The 23,036-nt window shown below is 40.1% G+C and overlaps 2 protein-coding genes across 3 annotated transcripts; one reads left to right on the top strand and one right to left on the bottom strand.

Moving 5' to 3' along the window:
- Positions 1 to 1,959: 1,959 nt before the first annotated feature.
- On the bottom strand, positions 1,960 to 7,242 carry LOC119500861 (early nodulin-75-like). Of its 2 annotated transcripts, XR_005209698.1 has the most exons (4): positions 6,529 to 6,554; positions 4,832 to 4,926; positions 2,219 to 3,429; positions 1,960 to 2,061 (listed from the first exon to the last, which is right to left on the bottom strand). XR_005209698.1 is itself a non-coding variant. In XM_037790843.1 (3 exons), the coding sequence occupies exons 1-2, from the start codon at positions 6,578 to 6,580 to the stop codon at positions 3,893 to 3,895; spliced, it is 1,086 nt and encodes a 361-aa protein (XP_037646771.1). In that variant the 5' UTR covers positions 6,581 to 7,242; the 3' UTR covers positions 1,960 to 2,061; positions 2,219 to 3,892. The 2 variants fall into 2 exon arrangements, 1 of the variants encoding a protein (XP_037646771.1); XM_037790843.1 differs by having other exon boundaries at positions 2,219 to 4,926; positions 6,529 to 7,242.
- A 1,399-nt stretch (positions 7,243 to 8,641) lies between these two features.
- lss (lanosterol synthase (2,3-oxidosqualene-lanosterol cyclase)) lies at positions 8,642 to 22,315 on the top strand. The gene is made up of 22 exons (XM_037790837.1): positions 8,642 to 8,791; positions 9,839 to 10,007; positions 10,302 to 10,440; positions 11,245 to 11,353; positions 11,781 to 11,902; positions 12,225 to 12,321; positions 13,451 to 13,586; positions 14,190 to 14,298; positions 14,632 to 14,750; positions 14,958 to 15,055; positions 15,243 to 15,270; positions 15,642 to 15,698; positions 16,194 to 16,265; positions 16,482 to 16,532; positions 16,664 to 16,813; positions 18,108 to 18,204; positions 18,769 to 18,874; positions 19,266 to 19,331; positions 19,425 to 19,505; positions 20,277 to 20,447; positions 20,792 to 20,870; positions 21,780 to 22,315. Exons 1-22 carry the CDS (start codon positions 8,778 to 8,780, stop codon positions 21,915 to 21,917), a joined length of 2,208 nt encoding a protein of 735 aa, XP_037646765.1. The 5' UTR covers positions 8,642 to 8,777; the 3' UTR covers positions 21,918 to 22,315.
- Positions 22,316 to 23,036: the final 721 nt, after the last annotated feature.

Genomic DNA, 23,036 nt, shown 5'->3' with positions numbered 1-23,036 from the left:
ATAAATGTAGTGGAGTAAAAAGTGCAACTCCTCTTTCCTCGTGTTCCCTCCTCACCTCTTCTCCTCGCATCTGCCGTGGGAGGGACGAAAATGTGAGGAGGAGAGGTGAGGAAAGGAGTCGAGGAGGTGCAAACTCGTAAGTGGGAAAGACCTCTGGTGTGTTGTGTTCTGTCATCTTAAAGACTGTTGAAGGCCTTTTACACACTCCGTACTGCAGGAGGAAGCGTTGAGCGTCCTGCTTTCCTCTGAAATATCCTCTTTTCTCCCACAAAAGTTAGATTGAAAACACATTTTAAATATTGAAATGTTGGGAAACAGACTAGACTGGTGAATGTTAAGAGCATTCTGTCAACAGTTAGATGATAAATGGAGATAAATTGCCACCCACAGGAGTATAAACCTTTGATTTTTGTAACATGTCATACCTCTGACGCCACCTTCAGGCCGAACTTGTGTTTTTTTGCCTTGTGGTATCCAAGAATAGCAGTGTTTTTTCTCCATTTTTTCATCTTTCCAATATTTTTTGTGTAAAATAATCGTTACATCCTCACCACCAGCATGGCTATAGACATTTAGTTTTATTATATGTGTGGAGAAAGCATCATTTGTTTGTTCAGACCCAAAGTTATGCTTAATTGCTTAATGAAACACAGATTTTTCTAAGTGCATCAAAAACCATATGTATATGTAAATTAATTTCCTGTTACCATTCCTTCAATGTGTTCACCTTCTTACTTCCCTGATCTCTGATGGTTTCTCACAACTCATGGATATGTGGGAATGCTTTCATCTGTATATTAAAGATCTGCTCTGTGTTCTACAAAGTAATCCAGATGACTGTGTACTTGCTTGTTGAAAAGAGGCAAAGTAGTTTTAGCATCATTTTAACCTGCAGCCGATTCACCATTTAAAACGCTTCACATTAGCTCACTGAAGTTCACATAAATCTCAAAATACAAATTGTCAATTTAGATGTTTTGAGTGTTTTATTGAATGCAACGCCAAACCAGTGAAGTTGAGAAATTAGGGTGACGAAGTGTGTTCAGTGGGCCGCTGGGATGCTGGCTTTGTGTGGTTCGGTTCGCATCCACTCCTCAGGGGAACCCACGATTTCCAAAGACACAAGCTGCCAATGGTGATCAAAAACAAGACATGAATAGGTTTGTGCTCTTTGTATTATGCAAGAATGTTGTCCAGAATTCAGGTGTACTAATGGACTGTGAAGTGTAGTTATTAGTTAGTTATTTTAGTCTAGAAAACATTCATAGGCTTCATCTTTTACATTGACTATTGGAGCAATGAAATATGCATTTAAAGAAGTTAGCTATAAGAAATATCAGAATGTGATAACGCTTTGTCTCTAATGCTTAAAATTAGGGCTGTCAAAGTTTCAGCGATAATAACGCATTAAAGCAAATTCATTTTAACGCCACTAATTTCTTTAACGCATTAATGCAATTTGCGATTTTTAGGTTGTAGCGGACTAGGTGTTAAAGCTAGAGAGAAGATACTGGTATCATATGAATCTACAAAACCTAAGGAATCCATTGGTACCAACCATCATACTAGCTTGTCGGCAAGAAGGCTAAATAACTCTTCAAAGTAACGCTACATTTTGGTGAGGAAAATAGGTCATGGCCATTTTCAAAGGGGTCTCTTGATCTCTGACCTCAAGATATGTGAATGAAAGTTGGTTCTATGGGTACCCACGAGTCTCCCCTTTACAGACATGCCCACTTTATTTGTATAAAGCAGCATATTTGTCCACTCTCTTGTGAGAGAGTATTAAATAATTGACAAATCTCCCTTTAAGGTACATTTTGAGCAGATAAAAAATGTGCGATTAATTTGTGATTAATTGCGATTAACTGTTTTAATCGATTGACAGCCCTACTTAAGATACTTACTGTTGTGGTGTGGTACAGGTGGACCAAAACGCAGCACACAGACTAGAGGCTGGTGGAACCAAGGCGGGTCGGTGATGGAGAGCGGCGTGGGCAGGCTGAGCCAGGAGAGTGAGAGAGGTGACGGGCAGATTGATGGCAGCCGGGTAATGTAACCCTGGATGTACTGGAGGAACGTTGAGTCTCTCTAAAATAAATAAATAAAAATGATTTAAAGTACAATAGAATGAGTAAAATGAATCATCTTTGAATTATTAAATGAGTAATATTAATACTAGCAGGAAACGTCTGTTCATGTTGTCATGAATTGTTACCTCTTGTCTGCTCTCCAGCTCAACCTGTGGGTCGGATGTAAGCATCGCTTCTTTGTCGTCAAGGTAACCCTGGATATACTGCAAGAACACTGAGTCTGGGTCTGGAGGCTAGTGGCTCATTAGGTGGAGTAAGAGAAGGAAAAGACAAACAATGTTTATTTTATTTAATAAATGATATTACATGGAGAACCAGTTTTACCAAATAGCATATATTATTTTCTCAGTCTTTATATTTTAGCTTATTCAAAGTGAGATTCTTTTTAAGTCAGAAGCTAATACTCACTTTTTCTGTCCACGGTGATCAGCAGCAGCTCAGATGGTAGAATAGGATAAAAGTAAAGTATGTAGTTAGTAAAACAATATTTGGATTATTGAATAAGTATGTTTATTTATTTATTTTCTATTTAAACTTTATTTATTTCCTTACCTTTTCCGTCCATGGTGATCAACAGCAGCTCAGGTGGTGGAGTTAGAGAGGGAACAATAAATCATGATTAGTAAGACAGACAGATTATCTTTGAATTACTAAATTAGTGATATTGTGTGAACACATGGATGTGGCATACAAGTAGGTTAAATAATATTACTTTCCCATGTTTTTATATTTTAGACTATAGGTCACTTTGTCTACAAAGCAGAAGCTCGTACTTACCTTTTCATCCAGGGTGAACAGCAGCAGCAGCTCAGGTGGTGGAGTAGGATAAAAGTAAAGTGGGATAAAGAATGGTTAGTAAAACAATATTTGAATTATTGAATAAGTACGGGACAGTCACTTTGTTTACATGTCAGAAGCTCGTACTTACCTTTTTCGTCGTGTAGTGATGAGGCAACAACAATAATGGTTTGTAAAACAGACAGATTATCTTTGAATTAATAAATAAGTGATATTGTTTGAAAAAAAAGATGTGGCATGCAGTTTGTAGATGGGTTACATAATATTACTTTCTCTGTTTTTATACTTTAGACTCCACTAAACAGAAACTCATTCTTACCATTTTCGTCCACAGTGAACAGCAGCAGCTCAGATGGTGGAGAGTAAGATAAGAGTAAAGTAAGACCAAAATGGTTAGTAAGACGAATAATCTTTGAATTATTGAATATTATTGATAATATATTTGATATAGTTACAATACCTTTTTTGTCCATATTGGTTAGTATCGGTCTTCAGTGATGACACGTTCAAGCTGACCAACCGATAGGAGCCACTGGTGCTGTGTGAAGGAATATAGTGTTCATTTGAACACCGACACAGCTGAAGGTTCCTCACCCCGCCAGACGCAAGGGCTACATGCACGGGGTCTCGACAGCCCCGCCAGACGCAAGGGCTTCCTGGGGCATCGCCTCAGGATAAAGAAAGGTTGATCGATCCACCGTGCAAATATGAGGAGATACTAAAAAAAATAACACCCTGGTGCCCCTGCCAGACGCAAAGGCTACCTGGGGCTTTGCTGGCCCAGCCAGACGCAAAGGCCAGCCCTCAGGGTTGAAATGGGTCAATCCAACGGTCCCAGTGCAAGATGCTACCTGGAGTGTCACCAGCCCTGCCAGATGCAAAAGCTGCCATGGGACCCACTGGTCATGCTGTGACGTGGAAGTGATGATTCAGTGAGTGCTCCGATGCTTCCAGGAGGATTGTGAGCCCATCCATCGATGGAGTCAATCTGAGTCGCTCTCCTAAGACCACCTAGGCCTCTTTGAAGCGACCACCTCCCCGTCGCCTTCTTCACGGCGTCTCCTCGTGGAGGAGCCGAGGCCAGAAAATGGGCCGAGGCCAGAAGCTGAGGGCGATCCAGGGACCACAGCCTCTCTGCGTTCCTCAGGAAAAAGCTCCTCTTCCCAGCGTCTCCAGTTGAAGGAGCAGGGGCCAGAGGCTGAGGGCGATTCAGGAACCGCTGCCTCTCTGAGCTGGTCCGAAGCATAGCTCGGATCCCAGCTAGGTGGTAAGCGAGGTGCAGGAACCACTGCCTCACTGAGCTGGTCCGAAGCATAGCTCGGATCCCAGCTAGGTGGTAAGCGAGGTGCAGGAACCACTGCCTCTGAGAGATCCTCATCAGAGGAATCTTCTCGGCCCCATGGCCTGGGTCTTAGCATGGGTGTTGGCTTGTGCCTGGCCTCAACATCCATTACGGGGAGCTCAATCACAAACCCAGAGTCCTCCTCCTCACGAAAGTACTCGTCATCACTATCGACGGGCTCAGAATCCTCATAAGGAGTTAACTCACCATCACTGTAGACATCGGGCTCAGAGTCCTCATAAGAGAGTAACTCGTCATCGCTATCGACGTCAAGCTCAGAGTCCTCATAAGGAGGTAACTCACCATCACTGTGGACATCGGGCTCAGAGTCCTCATAAGGAGGTAACTCACCATCACTGTGGACATCGGGCTCAGAGTCCTCATAAGGAGGTAACTCACCATCACTGTGGACATCGGGCTCAGAGTCCTCATAAGGAGGTAACTCACCATCACTGTGGACATCGGGCTCAGAGTCCTCATAAGGAGGTAACTCACCATCACTGTGGACGTCGGGCTCAGAGTCCTCATAAGGAGGCAACTGGTCATCAAGACCAGCCTCCTGAAGCCCGTCCACATCACCTACCTCCACATCACCCACCTGGTCTTCCTCGTCCAGGTAATCAGGCAGGACCAGGTCATCGGGAGGCCTCTCAGCATCAGGGCGCTCATTGTTCAGAGGCCAGAAGAAGCCACCTGAGAAAGAAAAAAGGACAGCCTTAAACAGGAGGCTTAAAGGCCTAATTAAATCATTTTTTGAGCAGATGCATTTACAACTTTGTAGGAAAGCCTCCAACAAACACAGTGCCTCTAAAAGTAATATGAAATATTGTGCACCTGTGCTTCTGTAATTTCAAACATTGTGACAGGATGAAAGTGATCTGATAATGCATTCATGCTTGATATATCTTGACTCGACACAGGTAGCTAATCAGTGGCTACGCATGTGCTCTTACGTAATCATCATGTAATATCTAATATCAAAGCTAGATGAAAATTAATTTAAATGTCTTAAAAATAGCATAGAAATTAAAAACACAAAATGTTGCTGTAAGGACATTTAGTATAGGAACAAGTTATGAAAACCATATATAATAAACATGTTACAGATTAAAAACTTAACCACTATATGTCATTTTGTGGACCTGTTTATATAAATATATTCCATACTCTGATGGTTAAAAATTCATAGAGGTTGATTCATTTCTTTTAATTTGGGAGATTCAAAAGTGACCATAGTTGCAGAAACACCCTTATACTGTATGTATTATATTTATCTCCCAATTTATGATCAAATCATGCGGAGGCATCTTGGTTACTAAATTGTTTGAAAAGAAAATCATGAAATCCTCTATTTAAAAAAAAAAGAAAAAGTTTTTATATTAATATTTACAATAATAAACAAAGATTGATGAAAATGTATTTAAATATTATAGAAATTACAAAGCAAAATAATATATAATATAAAATGAACGTTATTGTAATTTTGTGGTAAGGACATTTAGTATAACAACAAGTGATGAAAACCATAAAAAATAAACATGTTACAGATTAAAAAATCTGGACCTGTTTACATACATATTCCATACTCTGGTGGTTAAAATTAATATCCATAGAGGATGATTTATTCCTTTTAATTTGGGAGAGTCAAAGGTGACAGTAGTTGCAGGAACACCCTTATATTTATAATATTTATCTCCCAGTTTATGATCAAAGCATGCGGCGTCATCTTGGAAGCAGGATGCGCAAAGCCATTTTGAGGAACATCTGAAAATTAGTTTCACAAATGTGATAAATGTGAACTTAAAATGACCGGACAGCATCTCCGGATCCATGTTAATAAGCAGCAATCTCAACTGCAGCGTGATGGAACGTGACCTGGCGTGTTTACATCTGCGCGTCCTGACGTCATGACGTCTGCTACCTAAATCGTCTCCATGGTGATTGGTGATGGAGATAAACTGATTTTTCTAGCATTATTCGAAAAATGGCCCAGTCGCCATTTTTGTTTCCTAAATTTTAAACAAAATTTGGAAAAAGTGCCTCAAACAATAATAAACAGTGTTAACAGATCACTTCATAGATGTTAACACATTCCACACTCAGGACATTCTTACACTATATTATTTTACACCCAGAAAACATTGAGTTTCACCAATACTGTTTTCCTAACAGGCCAACAAACATTATATCAATTATGTATCTTTAAATTCACATTAATTTACTAGCTACTCTTGTACAGTTTGAATGGATTTAAGGGACATTAATAATCACATTTGGCATTAACAGGTGTCTTACCTGCAGAGTCAGGTGAGAACCTGGTCAGCTGCTCCACAGCAGAAGAAGACATGTCTTCAGCAGGTTATTAGTCTCCTTGGAGATTTTACCTTTAGCTGTTTCTTCAGATCAGTTATCCAACAGGTGCTTCCTCAGAAGATGTTCAGTCCAGAAGAAGATGTTTTCCAGGTGATCAGTTATCAGTTAGATTTCAACTTTCCAGCAGAAAAGGTTTCACAGGTCAACTTGAGTCAAGTCCAAGTGTGAATGAGGATTCGTTAAGGCCTGCGGCTCTTACGTCACCTCGGTTAAACGTCACGTCTGATGCGCGTGCGTGTGCGTGAGTGAGTGAGATGATAGGCAGTTAATATAGATATATAGTTATATACAAGAGAGGAGGAGATAGAATCTCACTTCTTACTGTGCTGTGAAAAATATTAGAATGTGAGAGATGTTTTCTTTGAAAAAATAAATAATCCTGAGTTCATCCATCTCCCCATTACTCAGAAAATACCATACTTATGTGAGGAGAAAAATCAATGTGCAATATTAGCTGCAAAATATGTTGATTGTTGCCATACAATAAGAGGTGCTACAAGCTCTGAACATGTTTCTGATTGACTACATCTGTAAAAGAATGTATATTTAAAATGTATTTGGTATATTGTGATTGTGATTATTTTGTGATTATTTCTTGTGAAATATAATTATTCATTAATATATTAATATATGTATTTCGCTTTGGCAATAATGTAATCTGAACATTCATGACAATAAAGCTTATTTGAATTTGAATATTTTAATATATATTGTTGGATTTATGTCTTGTGATGCGCATCATTTGCCTCTGCAGAAACTCCTGCAACATCTGACACAAAGAAAATATCCTAACCCTTTTATTTACACATCTTTATTTACATATTAAGATAGAACTAAGCTGCCAACTGTAAGCTAAAATCAAAGTAACAATATATTGTAATCTGAAATTATTACCAAGTTAAACTAATGCAGCTGTTGTATTGCTGTTGTATTGTAAACAGTTATCTGGTTGTCTGGTTGGTTTATATCCCATACAAAAATCTGATATATGGCCATTTATTAAATATTCATTTATTAATTTAATTTACATTAAATATTGGTACATATAACTTAACACATATGGACATTTTTGAGATTCAGATAAAGTTATATGTGCAAAGATGCAGCGAGCATATCTGAAGTCTCTCATATAAGGTGACATAAATGTGCATATACTAGACCCATTATTTATTTTCCACATATATGGAGAACTTTAAGTATGAAAAATTTTGCACAAATATAATGTAATGTATGTAAACATACATGCATATTAGATATATGTTTAAAATAAGATGTGCAATATGTAGTCAATTATTTAATTCAAAAAGTATGTAGTCATTAGTTAACAACATATTCATATTTTGATGCATTATATTTTGATGCGAACCAGTTTCCAGAGGTTGTATAAAAATATACAGATTTAAAAGTCTTTATATCAATAATGGACAGACACTTCATAACTTCTGAAAAAGTGTGCAAAAGAAATCACCTCATTTTATCTGCAAACTTAAAAATACTTAAAATGTATCCAAATCAACTAATGCAAATAGTTATAATTTAATGCATACAGGATTATCATATACACACACACACACACACACACACACACACTATATCTTCAAATCAAATTTGCATTCATAGGGGCAAATAAACGTCTTTATAGTTAATTCATACAGTCACTACCTAACGTGTGAAATATTAAATGACTTGTGTTGGAGGACAAAGTTAGACAACATGATGACAAAGATTAAAAACAGACACAAACGAAAAGGAACAACAGATATATTAACAAAGTAAAGTCCTAATCAGAAATAATGTGGACTTTTCAACAGATAATGCTCATCAAGCATTGGATCATCTTAATCAGTGTGAGCACATGTGTAGTATTTGTCGAAGGAGCGCTCTGATTGGAGGACCTCGCAGGCAGACCCGCCCATTTCTCCGCCCAGCCGGTTTGTGATTGGACAGCCGAGTCTCTGCTCATGTCTCTCCATGGAGAGCGCTCCTCGGACGGCACCGCGGGGTCTGCTGGGAAATGAAGTGTGAACTGTACTGAATAGTAACCGTTATTCTCTTCAAAACACTACAACTCCCGTGAACAGAGTTGAAGGGGGCGGAGCTTTCAGAGCACCTGAAGGGAAATTTCATATGGTCCATCGGTGGGTTCATCTCTGTATCTGTCAAACACTAATATGACTGAAGGAACGTAAGTACAAGTAGTTTTGTTTTATTTAATGGATAATGTCGCCAAAACGACTTGCTTTCAGCGTGTTTCATCCGAAATAATGACGTGAAAGCGACGGGAGTAACCGCTAATTAGCTATGTTTCTGTCAAAAGTTTGACACAACTGAACGTTAAGGGCTAACTGTTACCATGACTACTAATTATAATACTACACATGTGCTCACACTGATTAAGATGATCCAATGCTTGATGAGCATTATCTGTTGAAATGTCCACATTATTTCTGATTAGGACTTTACTTTATTAATATTTATTAATATCTGTTGTTCCTTTTCGTTTGTGTCTGTTTTTAATCTTTGTCATCATGTTGTCTAACTTTGTCCTCCAACACAAGTCATAACTATATTCTACTATAACTACTATAACTATATATATGTAACGTGACCACAGTTGCTATGCAGGTGGCAGGTAAAACTTTCAGGGCACCTGCCACCATGGCAGATAGGTTTTCCTTATATTAAGAAATATTAGTTTTAAAAAGCAATTCCTAAATTAAAAATAGTCTGGGATTAAGGTTACATGATCCATATTTCTACTGTCTGTTACCACTGACTCAGTGTTTACTAGGGGTAGACGAAAAATATTGAGTATTGCAATATTGTGTTTTGTGATACTGTATTAATTCTCAAAACCCCTGTATTGAATTCTAATTAATAGTTTACATGCAAAGATTATACACTGTAAGCTTCACAAAGGTACAGTGTTATTAGGTCACAATATACTGTATAGGTTTTGAATGAATAGCCAGGTTGTAGTGTAGAGTTCAAACTTGGTCTGACAGGGAGGAAATGCTGCCTTTTAAATAAAGTAGACACTGTTTTTGATTGTGTCAAAGATAAGATGAGTATAGGGTTTTGAAAACAGACAAAAATAACATCACCTGTATTATTGACTGAATTATTGGTTTCACTGTTGACCGGCTGAGTAAATATTTATTTTTGGTGAGACTTTATAGTAGCTTGCATATAATCAGATGATCTAACATTAAAATATTTGCTGTTCTTGTAGGCACCTGCGGAGGCGAGGGGGGCCGTACAGGACAGAGCCAGCCACAGACCTGAGCCGCTGGAGGCTGACTAATGTGGAGGGCAGGCAGACCTGGCGCTATGTGGAAGGTCAGGACACCCCAGACAGAGAGCAGACTATGCTGGAAGCCCATTCTCTAGGCTTGGACACGGTAGGCTTTGAATAATATATGTTTGGTTTGTTTTCGTCCTTATTCACTACTTTTTTCATTGCAGTCTGGGTTCATTTGAGTTGACTGTGTAATTCTCTCTGGACAGTTTGAACAACAGTATAAAACAGACACACTAAACAATGGTAATATACAGTGAGAATAAAGTGTTCCTGCTGTTTCTGTTAATTTCAGGAGTCTACCAGACACTTTCGGTTATCCGAAAGTGTCTGGTAGACTCCTGAAATGTATGGCACTTGTTTGGAGTTCATTTCTAATCACCTGTTCTCTCCACAGAGTAAGTTTGTGTCTGGCTCATCAGCTGCCCACACGGCTGTAGATGCATCTCTGAAAGGTATGCACTTCTACAGCCACCTCCAGGCCGAGGACGGTCACTGGGCAGGGGACTACGGCGGACCTCTCTTCCTGCTCCCAGGTAGGCAAATTCATTCTCCTCCATGTCGTTATATTTGACACCTGTAATCTGCAGCATTTTGTCCTTCCCTGTAATAGATAAGTTTGATTTAACGGGACTGTATCTAAGTTTATTCATGTATAACAAATTTTGTATTGCCAATATGTAAACAGGTTGTAACATAACCTAAAAAATTTGACTTTTTGAGATTTTCTAGGTTTCCTCTATCAGCCTTTAGACTGCTTAAAATGTGAAGAATGATGGTCGGTTTTTCCTGGAAAATCATTTCTAGCCAAAAGAAAGACACGACAGTAATGTTACATAACTTGCTAACACGCAATATATGTACCTTCATGTTTAGAGTGCACGGAGAAACTTAAATCACCTGGAAGAAAACATGGATGCTTTTAGTATTTAGAACATGGGATAGTGGTGCACTTTAGCCTCATGTGGCCAAAATGAGTATTACAACAACAAACACTTCACCTGCCAAAACTTTTTTTCCCACCTGTTTCACAGATTATTTTTTTATTTTAAGGAACTAAGAAAGATTATCCTGGCAAAACCTTTTTTTCCCTGTTTTTAAGTCATAAACACAGGAGAGAAAACAATTTAGATCAGACTTAGAAAGAGGATCACCAGAATTACTTTTCTTACTTGCTTCTCAGGGCTTCCGTACATGACAGATGATAGTGAAAACAGGATGTGCAGGTGGAGCTGTAACACTAAACAGAATGCAGCAGACGATTTCATGACACCAGTGTTTTTGTGCATGTGCTTGTGTGTCTGTCTGTCACTATATTGGTGTCCATTTCTGTGCTTCAGGTCTCCTGATCACATGTCATGTGGCTAAGATCCCTCTGGCCGAATCCTGGAAGAAAGAGATGGTGAGGTACCTGCGCTCCGTGCAGCTGCCAGATGGAGGATGGGGTCTGTAAGTCAACAGCACACTTTTTTTGTCTTATGATATCCACGCATGCCATATCACTAATGCGCTTCTACTGTAAGATGAAGTCACATGTAAGGTACAAGTAAAAGTTGTAGACATGTGTTTTGCCTAGTACTGTTTCAGCAAAGCTGACCTCCAAAAGTGGAAAAATGTCCATCATTTTGTCATCTTATTCCAGAAATTAAAGGGTCAGTGTTTATAGTGAAATGTAATGTTGTGATACAAGCATCTACATATAGCTGTTATTAAACTGCTACAGGAAAAAGACTGGTGTAGTGATTACTAGAAGTGTCCATTCATTCTTGCCACTACAAACTAAATACAGTAGAAACATCTAAAAACATACAGACTGTGTCAGACTGTCTGAAATATTGCTTATGGCAGGATGTGGATGTGTTTTGTTTTTCTTCAGACATATTGAAGATAAGTCTACCGTCTTTGGCACAGCGCTGAGTTACATCTCATTAAGGATCCTGGGAGTAGAGCCTGATGATCCAGATATGGTTCGAGCCAGGAACAACCTGCACAGCAAAGGTGGGAAGGAATAAGTTCAAATGGTTCCTAAAAATGCAATGTCAGTTATTATTTTTATTATGCAGTCAGTCACACACAGTAATATAGTCAGCACTGATTACTGATCATCTGTCTGTACTGATAACGCAGGTATACAAATGTACTGCTATCCCAAAAATGTCCAAATGTGAAAAACACATTTTCTTTTTAATAGGGAATATGTTACTGCTTTGTGTTTAGTAAAGGGGTATAGCTATAGTCCATGCTAAGAGTAATAACCATGTCAATTATTTATGATATCAGCTTTATACTGAAGCATTCTGTGTTTTTATATTTTGTACAGGCGGTGCTGTGGGGATTCCCTCATGGGGTAAATTCTGGTTGGCCATTTTAAATGTCTACAGTTGGGAGGGAATGAACACACTGCTGCCAGAGATGTGGTAAATTCTAACATTCCATTATGTCCCCTTCTATCATCAGTCATGCCTTAAAGCTGCAGTGGGTAGAAATGGAGCAAATATGATAAAAACATTTTCCAATTTTTTATAAAACGGTTACTATATCCTGACAGTAGTGTATGAGACAGGTTATCTGAAAAAAAAATCATGGGCCACCGGTGTCCTCCGGTGTCCTCCGGTGTCCTCCGGTGTCCTCCGGTGTCCTCCGGTGCCCCTAATGGCATCTGCAGGATTTCACTGACCGGACCTGATCTGGAGCCTACCGTCTCTGAGAGCCGGCTGTCAATCACTCGCGAACTCCGATCTCTCAGAACACTTGAATTACAATATGCTGAAAGGTTATTATGGAATTTTTGCCCAATGATGCCAAAAACATTCTGCCTACTGCAGGTTTAAGACTGTTGAGTAGGGATATGTGCAAATAATCATCTTATCTAAAACCCAAGAGCTCAAGATAAAAAATATTATTATTATTATTATTATTATATAATTATTATGGAATTTTTTGCCCAATGACGCCAAAAACATTCTGCCTACCCCCACATTAAAGGATAACTTTGGTATTTTTCAACCTGGACCTTATTTTCCAATGTTTTTGTCTCTAGGTGACTAATGGGGACAACACTTATTGAATGTGGACTAGTATTGAGTATGCTGTGCAGCCGTCAGCCGCTAAACGAGCTGTAATGTAATCATTTTAGACGGTGGGCTAAACACATTTTTCGTGTTGTTGATCGATCTCCATCGATAGAGTAAATCATTTTTTAAGTACGATATAAAGTAATTCCATAAAGTCTGATAAAATTTGTTGGCAGGTCTGGTTTGTTCAACTGGCTTTAGATGTGCACACTATGAACCATTTTAGCTTATTTATGCTGACTGTCCAGTTTTTACTCTGTCTTCCTCGCAAGCTGCTGTTGATGCAGCTGGAAATATAAATGGTATCACTGCCTTTTTGCAACAGAAAATTTTTCATGGCAAAGACCAGACATCAGGTGTTAGAACAGTGAATTGAAATTTAAATAAATTGCCACAGGTCCATAAATAAGGGAAATGATTTTTTCCTCTGTATCAATTAAGGGATGATGGTTGTATTTTTTATCTGTTCCAGGCTGTTCCCCACTTGGATGCCAGCCCACCCCTCTACCCTGTGGTGTCACTGTCGCCAGGTCTACCTCCCCATGAGCTACTGTTATGCTGTCAGACTGGCTGCAGAGGAAGACTCCCTGGTCCTCAGCCTCAGACAGGTGCCGAAACCATCTCATCCCACAAGGGGGCGTGATAAACCCAGAATTTTAACACAGTTAGAGGAGAGCCTTTGGTGTGCTTTCCATCGTCCAACAAGTAGCCCAATACCCAAAGATGTTAGACTTACAATGATATAAAACAGAGAAAAGCAGCAAATGTTTGGCATTTTTGCTCTATAAAAGACTTAAATGTCTAATCAATTAGCAAAAGTGTTGCCAATTAATTTCCTGTTGGTTAAGTTATTCAAGAATTTATTGATCAACTAATTGTTTCAGTGCTATTAACAGTAAATGGCAGCTTGTTCCTGTCAAATGCTTGGAGTTATAGTGCAAAAGTGTCTTTCTTCAGTCATAATACTTCTTTTGAGTTCAAATCTAAAGTCTTTTTCTACTGGAAGAATCTGCTACCTGAGAATGCAGCACGTTTTGGGCATCCTTTTCTGTGATCCACCTTTAAACTATGCAGAGGGAGCAGCCCTTTATTTTGACAAGCTTGGACTGAAATGAGATAGGAACCACCTTTAGATGTAAGATAAACACCCACATACGTGCTATGCTTATACGTGTGCATAACAGAATGTTGTCTTGGTGATTGTTTCCTAGGAGCTTCATGTCCAGGACTATGCCACCATTAACTGGCCTGCCCAGAGGAACAATGTGGCAGCATGTGACATGTACACACCTCACAGCACACTGCTCACCGTTGCCTACAGTAAGTATGTACAACACACTGGGCACCATGATGATAAACCACTTCCAGAAGCATGTTGCTGTAAAACAGGCAGCGCATATTGACCAGTCACAAGAAATGTCTTATGTCATTACAACAACAGTTTGTAACTGATTCAACATTTTTGACCATAAAGGTGTTGACACTAGGGTGCACTCGAGTGAGACATAATACACGGAAAAAAAACATTAGGCGTATCCCTGGCAACAGGGTTAGTTTTGCAATGATAGAATGTGTTTTTCATTGGAATTTCCCTAAAAGTTGCACTGTAAATCACCCCCCTAACCTTGTGAGTCTGTTCCTGTTGCCCTGCAGCGATGCTGAATGTATACGAAGCCCACCACAGCACAACACTGAGAGGAAAGGCTGTCAAAGAGCTGTATGAACACATCCAGGCTGACGACCGCTTCACTAAGTGTATCAGCATTGGACCGGTAGTGTATACGCAGATACAAAAAAATACAGATATAAAAAAACAAAAACACAACAACACAGATTGAATAGTATTGGATATGTCCATGCTTGATGCAGGATGAAAAACACTGCAACTTATGTCAAAAGGTTTTCAGATCACCCTATTTAAACTGAGTCTGTAAAAGAAGTAGAGGGTGTGAACATGAAGTATTGGCCTTCCTCCTCAGATCTCCAAGACTATCAACATGCTGGTTCGCTGGTATGTGGACGGTCCCTCCTCTCCGGTCTTTCAGGAGCATGTGTCCAGGATCCCAGACTACCTCTGGTCAGTCAGCCGGTCTCTAACAAACTTAATTACAAAACAAAGCAAGCTTCTGTTCCATCACTGATCAGCATTAGGTGTTATATTGGATGTATTCCAATAAATAATGTGTAAATGTTGAAAATTGGTCATTCAGTGGTAATAGATCCTGAACCAAAGATAAACTAACAGTAAGTTCTCTGTGTTCCAGGTTGGGATTAGATGGCATGAAAATGCAGGTGAGAACTTGTTCTCTGCTCCTTTTGTATATTGAGTGTGACAGTACATTGTTGTACAGATGTAGTAATAGTTTTGAAGCGGTACAAAGTTAAATCAATCAGGGTATCGTTTATAAACGTTTGAGGAGCTCAGATATCCAGAAGGAACTCTGAGTAGAAACAATCCTTTTTTTGCAATGAAAGGAGCCTGTTATGGTGCAGATAAGTGGCGGGAAACAGATGGACGGACTTAAAACTACCATAAAACTAAATCAACTTTTCACCTTCCAATTATATTCTTTTATCCTACTTGCTGGTCCCATACTTTGATTTTGTCCTGCAGTAAGAGTTTTGGTTTTTGACCACTTTGTCCTTTATTTTGTTGTGCGCAGGGGACCAATGGATCTCAACTCTGGGATACTTGTTTTGCTGTACAGGCTTTCCTTGAGGTAACGCAAAAATGGCTGCTAATGTTTTCAGTGTTGTCAATGCAAGCTGCATTTTGTGTTACATGCAGTCCATCCGTATTCTTTTTAGGCAGATCAGTGAGCAGAACAACCAACAAGGGATGCTGTGTATGCATGTACAAGGGTTTCTGCATCAGCCTGAGACAAAAAGATTCTTACTCTGGATACGTTTATGTGGGTGAAGTGGCTCTCGTTCAGAAACGAGGACAACACCCAGATTTCTGACCTACAATGTATGTGGTACTTTCCAGAGAGAGTGAGGCTAAATGACAACATGTTTCTTGTCACACAGTTAAAGCATCAATGACAAAAGTCATTTAAAGGTGGTAAATTTGATATTTAGAGCATTAATGTAGCAGCAAACAACTATTTGCTATGTAGAGATGTAGGTGTTTAATGTCTACCTGAGCAGAGAATGAAGTCGCTCTCCCTCTGTGTGTGTGTGTGTGTAATTAGTTGTTTGTTGGGGTCTTTCAGGCAGGAGCCCAAGATAACTCCAGTCTAGCCAAGTGCCTCCGAGATGCCCATCAGTTTCTCACCATTACACAGGTACTCCCAACATCTCAGTTACATGGTTTTCATTATCCAGCAGGAGTAAAACACATCTTAATATTCTGCTGGTATAAAGAGTTTGGCAGTGATTACTTAAGCTTGTGTTTTTCACTACCAAAGACATTCAGGTGTGCTAAAGATCAAGACAGTGTAATATGAACTGCTTTCATAGAAGTGATTTCTTATACCTGACTAGTTTTTCCACTCTAACAGATACCTGAGAATCCTTCTGAGTACCACAAGTACTACAGACAGATGAACAAGGTACAACTTATATCACACAAGAGCCACTTTGTAAAGGAAGGCAAAAATGGCCTCTGAGAAAAGTAAAGTACATTTCTTAGCCTGTTGACCTGCATGTGTATGTGCATACACCCTGCGTTCTTTTTTGTCAGGGAGGCTTCCCCTTCAGTACCCGTGACTGTGGTTGGATCGTGGCTGACTGCACAGCGGAGGGCCTGAAGTCAGTGATGCTGCTGCAGGAGCTCTGTCCCTCCATCGGCCAGCCTGTCACCAAAGAGCACCTGTATGATGCTGTCAATGTGGTGAGTCTGCATTGAATAAATGACTGGAAGACTAATTTACTTCAGCACACACTGGGGCGGGTTGCAGTCGGGGTGAGAGTCAGTACCTCCAAGTCTGAGGCCATGGTTCTCTGCCGGAAAATGTCAGATTGCTCCCTCCAGGTTGGGAGAGAGTCTTTGCCCTAAGCGAGGGAGTTTAAGTATCTCTGGGTTTATGAGTGAGGGAAAAATGGAGCAGGAGATGGACAGGCGGTTCGGTGCGGTGTCAGCAGGTATGCGGCCACTGTACCGGACCGTACTGGTGAAGAGGGAGCTGAGTCGGAAGGCAAAGCTCTCTATTTACCAGTACATCTATGTTCCAACCCTCACCTATGGTCATGAGCTTTGGATAGGGTGAATGAGATTGCCGATACAAGCGGCAGAAATGAGTTTCCTTCGTAGGGTGGCTGGGCTCAGCCTTAGAGATAGGGTGAGGGGCTCAGACATCCGGAGGGAGCTCGGAGTAGAGACACTGCTCCTTTGCGTCAAAAGGGGCCAGCTTAGGTGGTTCGTCTGATCAGGATCCTTTTGGACGCCTCCCTTTAGAGGTTTACCGGGCACGGCCAACTGGTAAGAGGCCCCGGGGTAGACCCAGAACACGCTGGAGAGATTATATATCTCGTCTGTCCTTGGAACGCCACGGGGTCCCCCAAGGAAGAGCTGGAAAACGTTGCTAGGGAGAGGGATGCCTGGAATTCCCTGCTAAGCCTGCTGTCCCCGCGACCCGGCCCCGGATAAGCGGAGGAAAATGGATGGATGGATGGACTAATTTACCTTTTATGAAGTTTCATAGTTACTCCATGAGCTAAAGTAATTTTTGGTAGTGTAAGCACAGAAATATACCATTGTCATCTTTTCCAAAATTCTGCTTTTATGAAAATGTCCATAAGTTATATTTTGATAACATTAGTTTAAAGGAATAGTTCGATATTTTGGGAAATATGTGTATTCGCTTTCTTCCCGAGAGTTACTCGAGATGATTGATACCACTCTCATATCTGCCCGTAAACGTGAAGCTACAGCCGGATGTTAGCTTAGCTTAGCACAAAGACTTAGAAACAGGGAGAAACCGCTAGCTTGGCTCTGTCCAAAGGTAGCAAAATCGGCCTACCAGCGCCTCTAAAGCCAATTAATTAATATGTCGTATCCTGTTTGTTTAATCCGTACACAGACCAAAATCAGACTGCCGTCCAAACTGAGACCACAGTCCTTCTGGAACACATGTAGTTTTTCAGTATTACAGCTCCTTCACCATGTGTCTATTGTCTCCTTGTAGCTGTTGAGCATGAGGAACTCTGACGATGGGTTTGCTACATATGAAACTAAGAGAGGAGGGAGACTCCTGGAGCTGCTCAACCCCTCCGAGGTGTTTGGTAGGTCTATTGCTAACTGTCAGTATCCATTCAATGCACTTCACTGCCAGATATGTTCAGTCTTAAAATATAACTTTCAATCTACTGTGTGTTATTATACAAAATTGTGGAGATTATATATAATTATAAGTCCATGGCTAACAATTAACAAAAAAGCATGACCTGACCGAAGGTCACTGAATTGATTTCTTGGAATCACAGATATATCATAATAACAGCATGATGCAAGTTGGCACATGAGGAACTTGCAGCCCTTGTAAAGGAGCTCAGTTCACTGCTCAGTGCTGCCAGCTTTACTCAACCTGCAAATATGCAGATGTGAAAAAGGGAAACAGAGAAAGAGACAAAAATAAATGTGACATTTCTGTTTCCTTTCAACATTTAAAGGCTGGAAAGCTTTTCCCATGACACTTTGGATATGTTGCAATATTACGCACTTTTCAGTATCAGAGATTGGCATGTTTCCCTGTTAAAAAGAGGATACAGTGTGTTGTGAAATGTGATGTTTATTAGTAAGACTATGTGTGCTCTCTTTCTCTCTCTCTCTCACTCTCACTCTCACAGGTGACATCATGATAGATTATACCTACGTGGAGTGTACCTCAGCAGTAATGCAGGCTCTGAGGCACTTCCAGAAGGCCTTCCCTGAACACCGTGCTGAGGAGATAAGGTATACTACCCATGACTGCAATGATACACACATAACCCTTGACAAAGCTAACTTCAAACTAAGATGGCTTCAACTGCATGTATTAAAATCATATGTGTATGTTGTCCTTTAGCTGCCTCCTAGCCCTGGGGAGCGGGCTGGCTGTCTGAGGTGTATTCCGTTGCCCCTTTGCCAATTCTGAACAGCCCTCATTCTGTTTTTGTTTCATAACTTATGTCTGAACTTGTTTTAAACAGAAATGATGACAGAGAGATCCACAAAAAAAGAAAAAGAAAAAAAAGCACTGACTCACAAAGACATTCTTACCTGAATAATTTCTCAGTTCTTACTGAAGTTCAGAGGGAAAGAGGCAGAGGTTTTCTGTTTATGTGTTTGTTGATTTCTTCTTCAGTTCCACTCTAAGAAATGGATTGGAGTACTGCAAGAAAGTGCAGAGGCCTGACGGATCCTGGGAAGGGTGAGACTACCCTTTTTATTTCACTACCTGATATCTTACCCAATAGACAGTTCATGTTTAATAGAAAATAATCCTTTTTGTGCTCATGCTCAGGTCCTGGGGAGTGTGCTTCACATATGGAATATGGTTTGGCCTTGAAGCCTTTGCTTGTATGGGTCACGTCTACAAGGATGAGTAAGAGTTCCAGACACTGATCACTGAAGTTTTACACTGAACCATGAATTTCATTTTTGATCACTCTCAAACTCTGACCAAACGGTCAATCTAGGCAGCGCTGATCAAATATGAATCGATATTCTGTTACTATAATGCCTATTTCCCGCCTCCAATGTTTTCAGAAACATCTTGTAATGTACTATTTGGCTGTAAAATGAGAACGCTTGTGTCCCGGCAGCCACTTCTTTTTTTATACCACGGTCACACATACACAAATTTAGACGAGTGACCATCACCTGCGGAGGCGATATTTGCCTGAAAGTTCACCGAAGTTGAACTCCACATGAATTCGAAAATGCAAATTTGCTTTGCTTGTGGAAGCAAAAGTTTTTTCACCTTTTTCACCTCGTATAGAATGGAAGTAAACCGGAGTGGAATGTTAAAGGTGCTAAATTTGATATTCAGAGCATTAATATAGCAGCAAGCAACTATTTGCTATGTAAAGATATAATGTCTTTCTGAGCAGAGGATGAAGTCACTCTCCCTCTGTGTGTGTTGTAATCCGAGTGTCTCCTTGCTTTGTTTACATAGCTTCATACTCTATGAAATCCAATTTGGATTTGGGAGAGAGTTGTTCATGTTTACTAATAATTTTGAACTGACTTAGACAATAGGAATGTATGAATTTTGAAAATGGGTGTAGTTCCCCTTTAACGTGCCAAGCCACACAGGACGTCCATGAACTCCTAGCCTATATACCTAATTACACTGCTCTTCCTCTGTTACCAGGGATGTGTGTGTGGAGGTGCAGAAAGCTTGTCAGTTCCTGCTGGACTGGCAGATGCCAGACGGAGGCTGGGGGGAAGACTTTGAGTCGTGCGAGCAGCGGCGCTACGTCCAGAGCAGCAGCGCTCAGATCCACAACACCTGCTGGGCTTTGTTAGGCCTCATGGCTGTCAGGTAAGGCAGTGCTCAACTCAAAGGCTTGGTGTTTACGCTGGATCACAATGCAACTGGATATGATGGAATCAGGTTTGGCAAATTTGCATAGGTTATGGGTTGGTCTAGGCCAGAGTAAAGCTCCACTGTTGATTTGAATTGTGTGTCATGTATTTATGTTATTTATGTATTTGCTGTTGCCTTTGATTGCATGCACGCTGTGCTGTTTAATTTGTCTGTACAGTTTATTCAGCTGTCCACAACAGGAGCCTCCAGTTGTTGACAGCAAATTGAATCTAATCAAATTGAATTGAACTGAATCCAAATAAAATTAATGAAATCGAATCTCTTGTGTGCATAACCAGGCATCCTGACAGGCGGGCCATTGAGAGAGGAGTGCAGCTGCTGATTAACAACCAGCTGCCCAACGGAGACTGGCCACAGGTGAGTCCCATATGTCTTATTAATTACGTGTCCTATACTCTAATTATACTTAGCTCACGCCGCCAATCTTACAACTAATAATGTATTAATCTAACAGTATAAAATTAGGGGCTGACAATTGATTGAAATATTTAATCGCGAATAATCCCACGATTGTCCATAGTTAATTGTCATTAATTACAAATTAATCTCAAATTTTTTTCATCTATTCAAAATGTACCTTAAAGGGAGATTTGTCAAGTATTTAATACTCTTATCAACATGGGAGTGGGCAAATATGCTGCTTTATGCAAATGTATCTATATATTTATTACTAGAAATCAATTAACAACACAAAACAATGACAAATATTGTCCAGAAACCCTCACAGGTACTGCATTTAGCATAAAAAATATGCTTAAATCATAACATGGCAAACTCAAGCCCAACAGGCAACAACAGCTGTCAGTGTGTCAGTGTGCTGACTTGACTATGACTTGCCCCAAACTTGCATGTGATTATCATAAAGTGGGCACGTCTGTAAAGGGGAGACTCGTGGGTACCCATAGAACCCATTTACATTCACATATCTTGAGGTCAGAGGTCAAGGGAGCCCTTTGAAAAATCACCATGCCAGTTTTTCCTCGCCAAAATTTAGAGTGTTATTTAGCCTCCTTCTCTAGTATGATATGGTTTATATCGATGGATTCTTTATGTTTTCTGGTTTCATATGAAGCCAGTATCTTCACTCTAGCTTTAAAACTGAGCCTGCTACAGCCTCTAAAACCGCAAGTCGCGTTAATGCGTTAAAGAAATTAGTGGCATTAAAACAAATATATGTTAATGCGTTATTATCGCGTTAACTTTTACAGCCCTATATAAAATATATGTGAGCTTTGATATGTGATGTTCTGTGCTTCCCCTCCTCAGGAGAATATTGCAGGTGTGTTCAACAAGAGCTGTGCTATCAGCTACACCTCCTACAGAAATGTCTTCACAGTCTGGACCCTCGGCCGCTTCTCAACACTTTACCCCAGCAGTCCATTGGCTGGGAAGGTCAAGCTGTGAAGACCTAGAAAAGGTCCATCAGACTATGTGCCAGGATAAGAAAACTTCAACTACAGCAAAATAAATTTACAACAAAAGCCATGAAGCTGTGTGTTCAGAGACTAATCTAGATAAAGAAACACATTTCATTCTTTGAATCACTTTCTCTGTTGACATTCCAGGATGGCTCATCCACCAGAGCTACTCCCTCAAAAAATGTTGTGATAACCTGCTGCTATCCAAGACGCCCAGTTAATGTGCTCTGGTTTATAAAGTAATTTATATTAAAACATGTATGTCAATGCTGCCTTATATACCTGCTCCCTCCCTGCCATTTTCATTTGGAATAAATCATTTTTAAAGCCCCCGGAGGCAAATTTGTAATTTTGGGCTATACAAATAAAATTGACTCGACTTGACTTCTATGGTATTATCTTGACTGGATGTGTGTTCTATGAATGGACTTGGCCATGTACTTGTGCCTGACTTGCTTCACATTGGTATGTGCTCAGCCACATATCAAACACAGAGCACATACTGTTTTTTTCTTTCAGAAAAAGAATGTTGCTGATAAATCAGGATTTTTGATTGTATTGATAAGACCAAAGGAGACAATGCAGCGTTGCTACCAAAACAGGCGTTCACAGGGTGCACATGTTGACTACTTTTGAAACACCCACATATGAACAGTGATGTCCCATGATGAATTTAACCTTTATTCAGAGTGAGGAAGTTGGCAGAGCAGACACATTTTTCCAGTAACGCCTTGGTACTTGACTCCCTTAAGACTTAACTTGAGACTTGACTCTCTAAATACAAGACTTAAAGTGATAGTTCGGTGTTTTGATGTGGTTTTGTATGAGGAATTTATCCATAGTTAGTGTATTACCTACAGTAGTCAGCACGCCCCCAGTTTGGAGAAACCGACAGGAGTACCAGCAGGGGAGCAAAGCAATGTACTGCTGTGGACGGGGGCAGCAGCAAAACGTATTTTAGCCACCTAAAGTGTACGCTATATTTAGAATATTTTTGCCAGTTTACCTTTCCGTGAGACAGCTATATGATCAATCCAGCGGTAGACCAGTAACTCCTGTGCTCTGCAAGGTAAAATTACTGTTTTTGTTAATGGAGTCTGGTGGC

Source organism: Sebastes umbrosus, chromosome 13 (assembly GCF_015220745.1).
Source record: "Sebastes umbrosus isolate fSebUmb1 chromosome 13, fSebUmb1.pri, whole genome shotgun sequence".
In the NCBI taxonomy this organism is placed as follows: domain Eukaryota; kingdom Metazoa; phylum Chordata; class Actinopteri; order Perciformes; family Sebastidae; genus Sebastes; species Sebastes umbrosus.
Note: the sequence above shows the minus strand (reverse complement) of the source record. Positions and strands in the feature narration are given on the sequence as shown.

Coding starts and splice junctions, on each gene's coding strand:
- LOC119500861 (XM_037790843.1), bottom strand. CDS start 6,580: ATGTCTTCTTCTGCTGTGGAGCAGCTGACCAGGTTCTCACCTGACTCT. Junction 4,927..6,528: donor GTTCTCACCTGACTCTGCAG/GTAAGACACCTG, acceptor TTTCTTTCTCAG/GTGGCTTCTTCTGGCCTCTG.
- lss (XM_037790837.1), top strand. Junction 16,814..18,107: donor TGTATGATGCTGTCAATGTG/GTGAGTCTGCAT, acceptor GTCTCCTTGTAG/CTGTTGAGCATGAGGAACTC. Junction 20,871..21,779: donor CCAACGGAGACTGGCCACAG/GTGAGTCCCATA, acceptor TCCCCTCCTCAG/GAGAATATTGCAGGTGTGTT.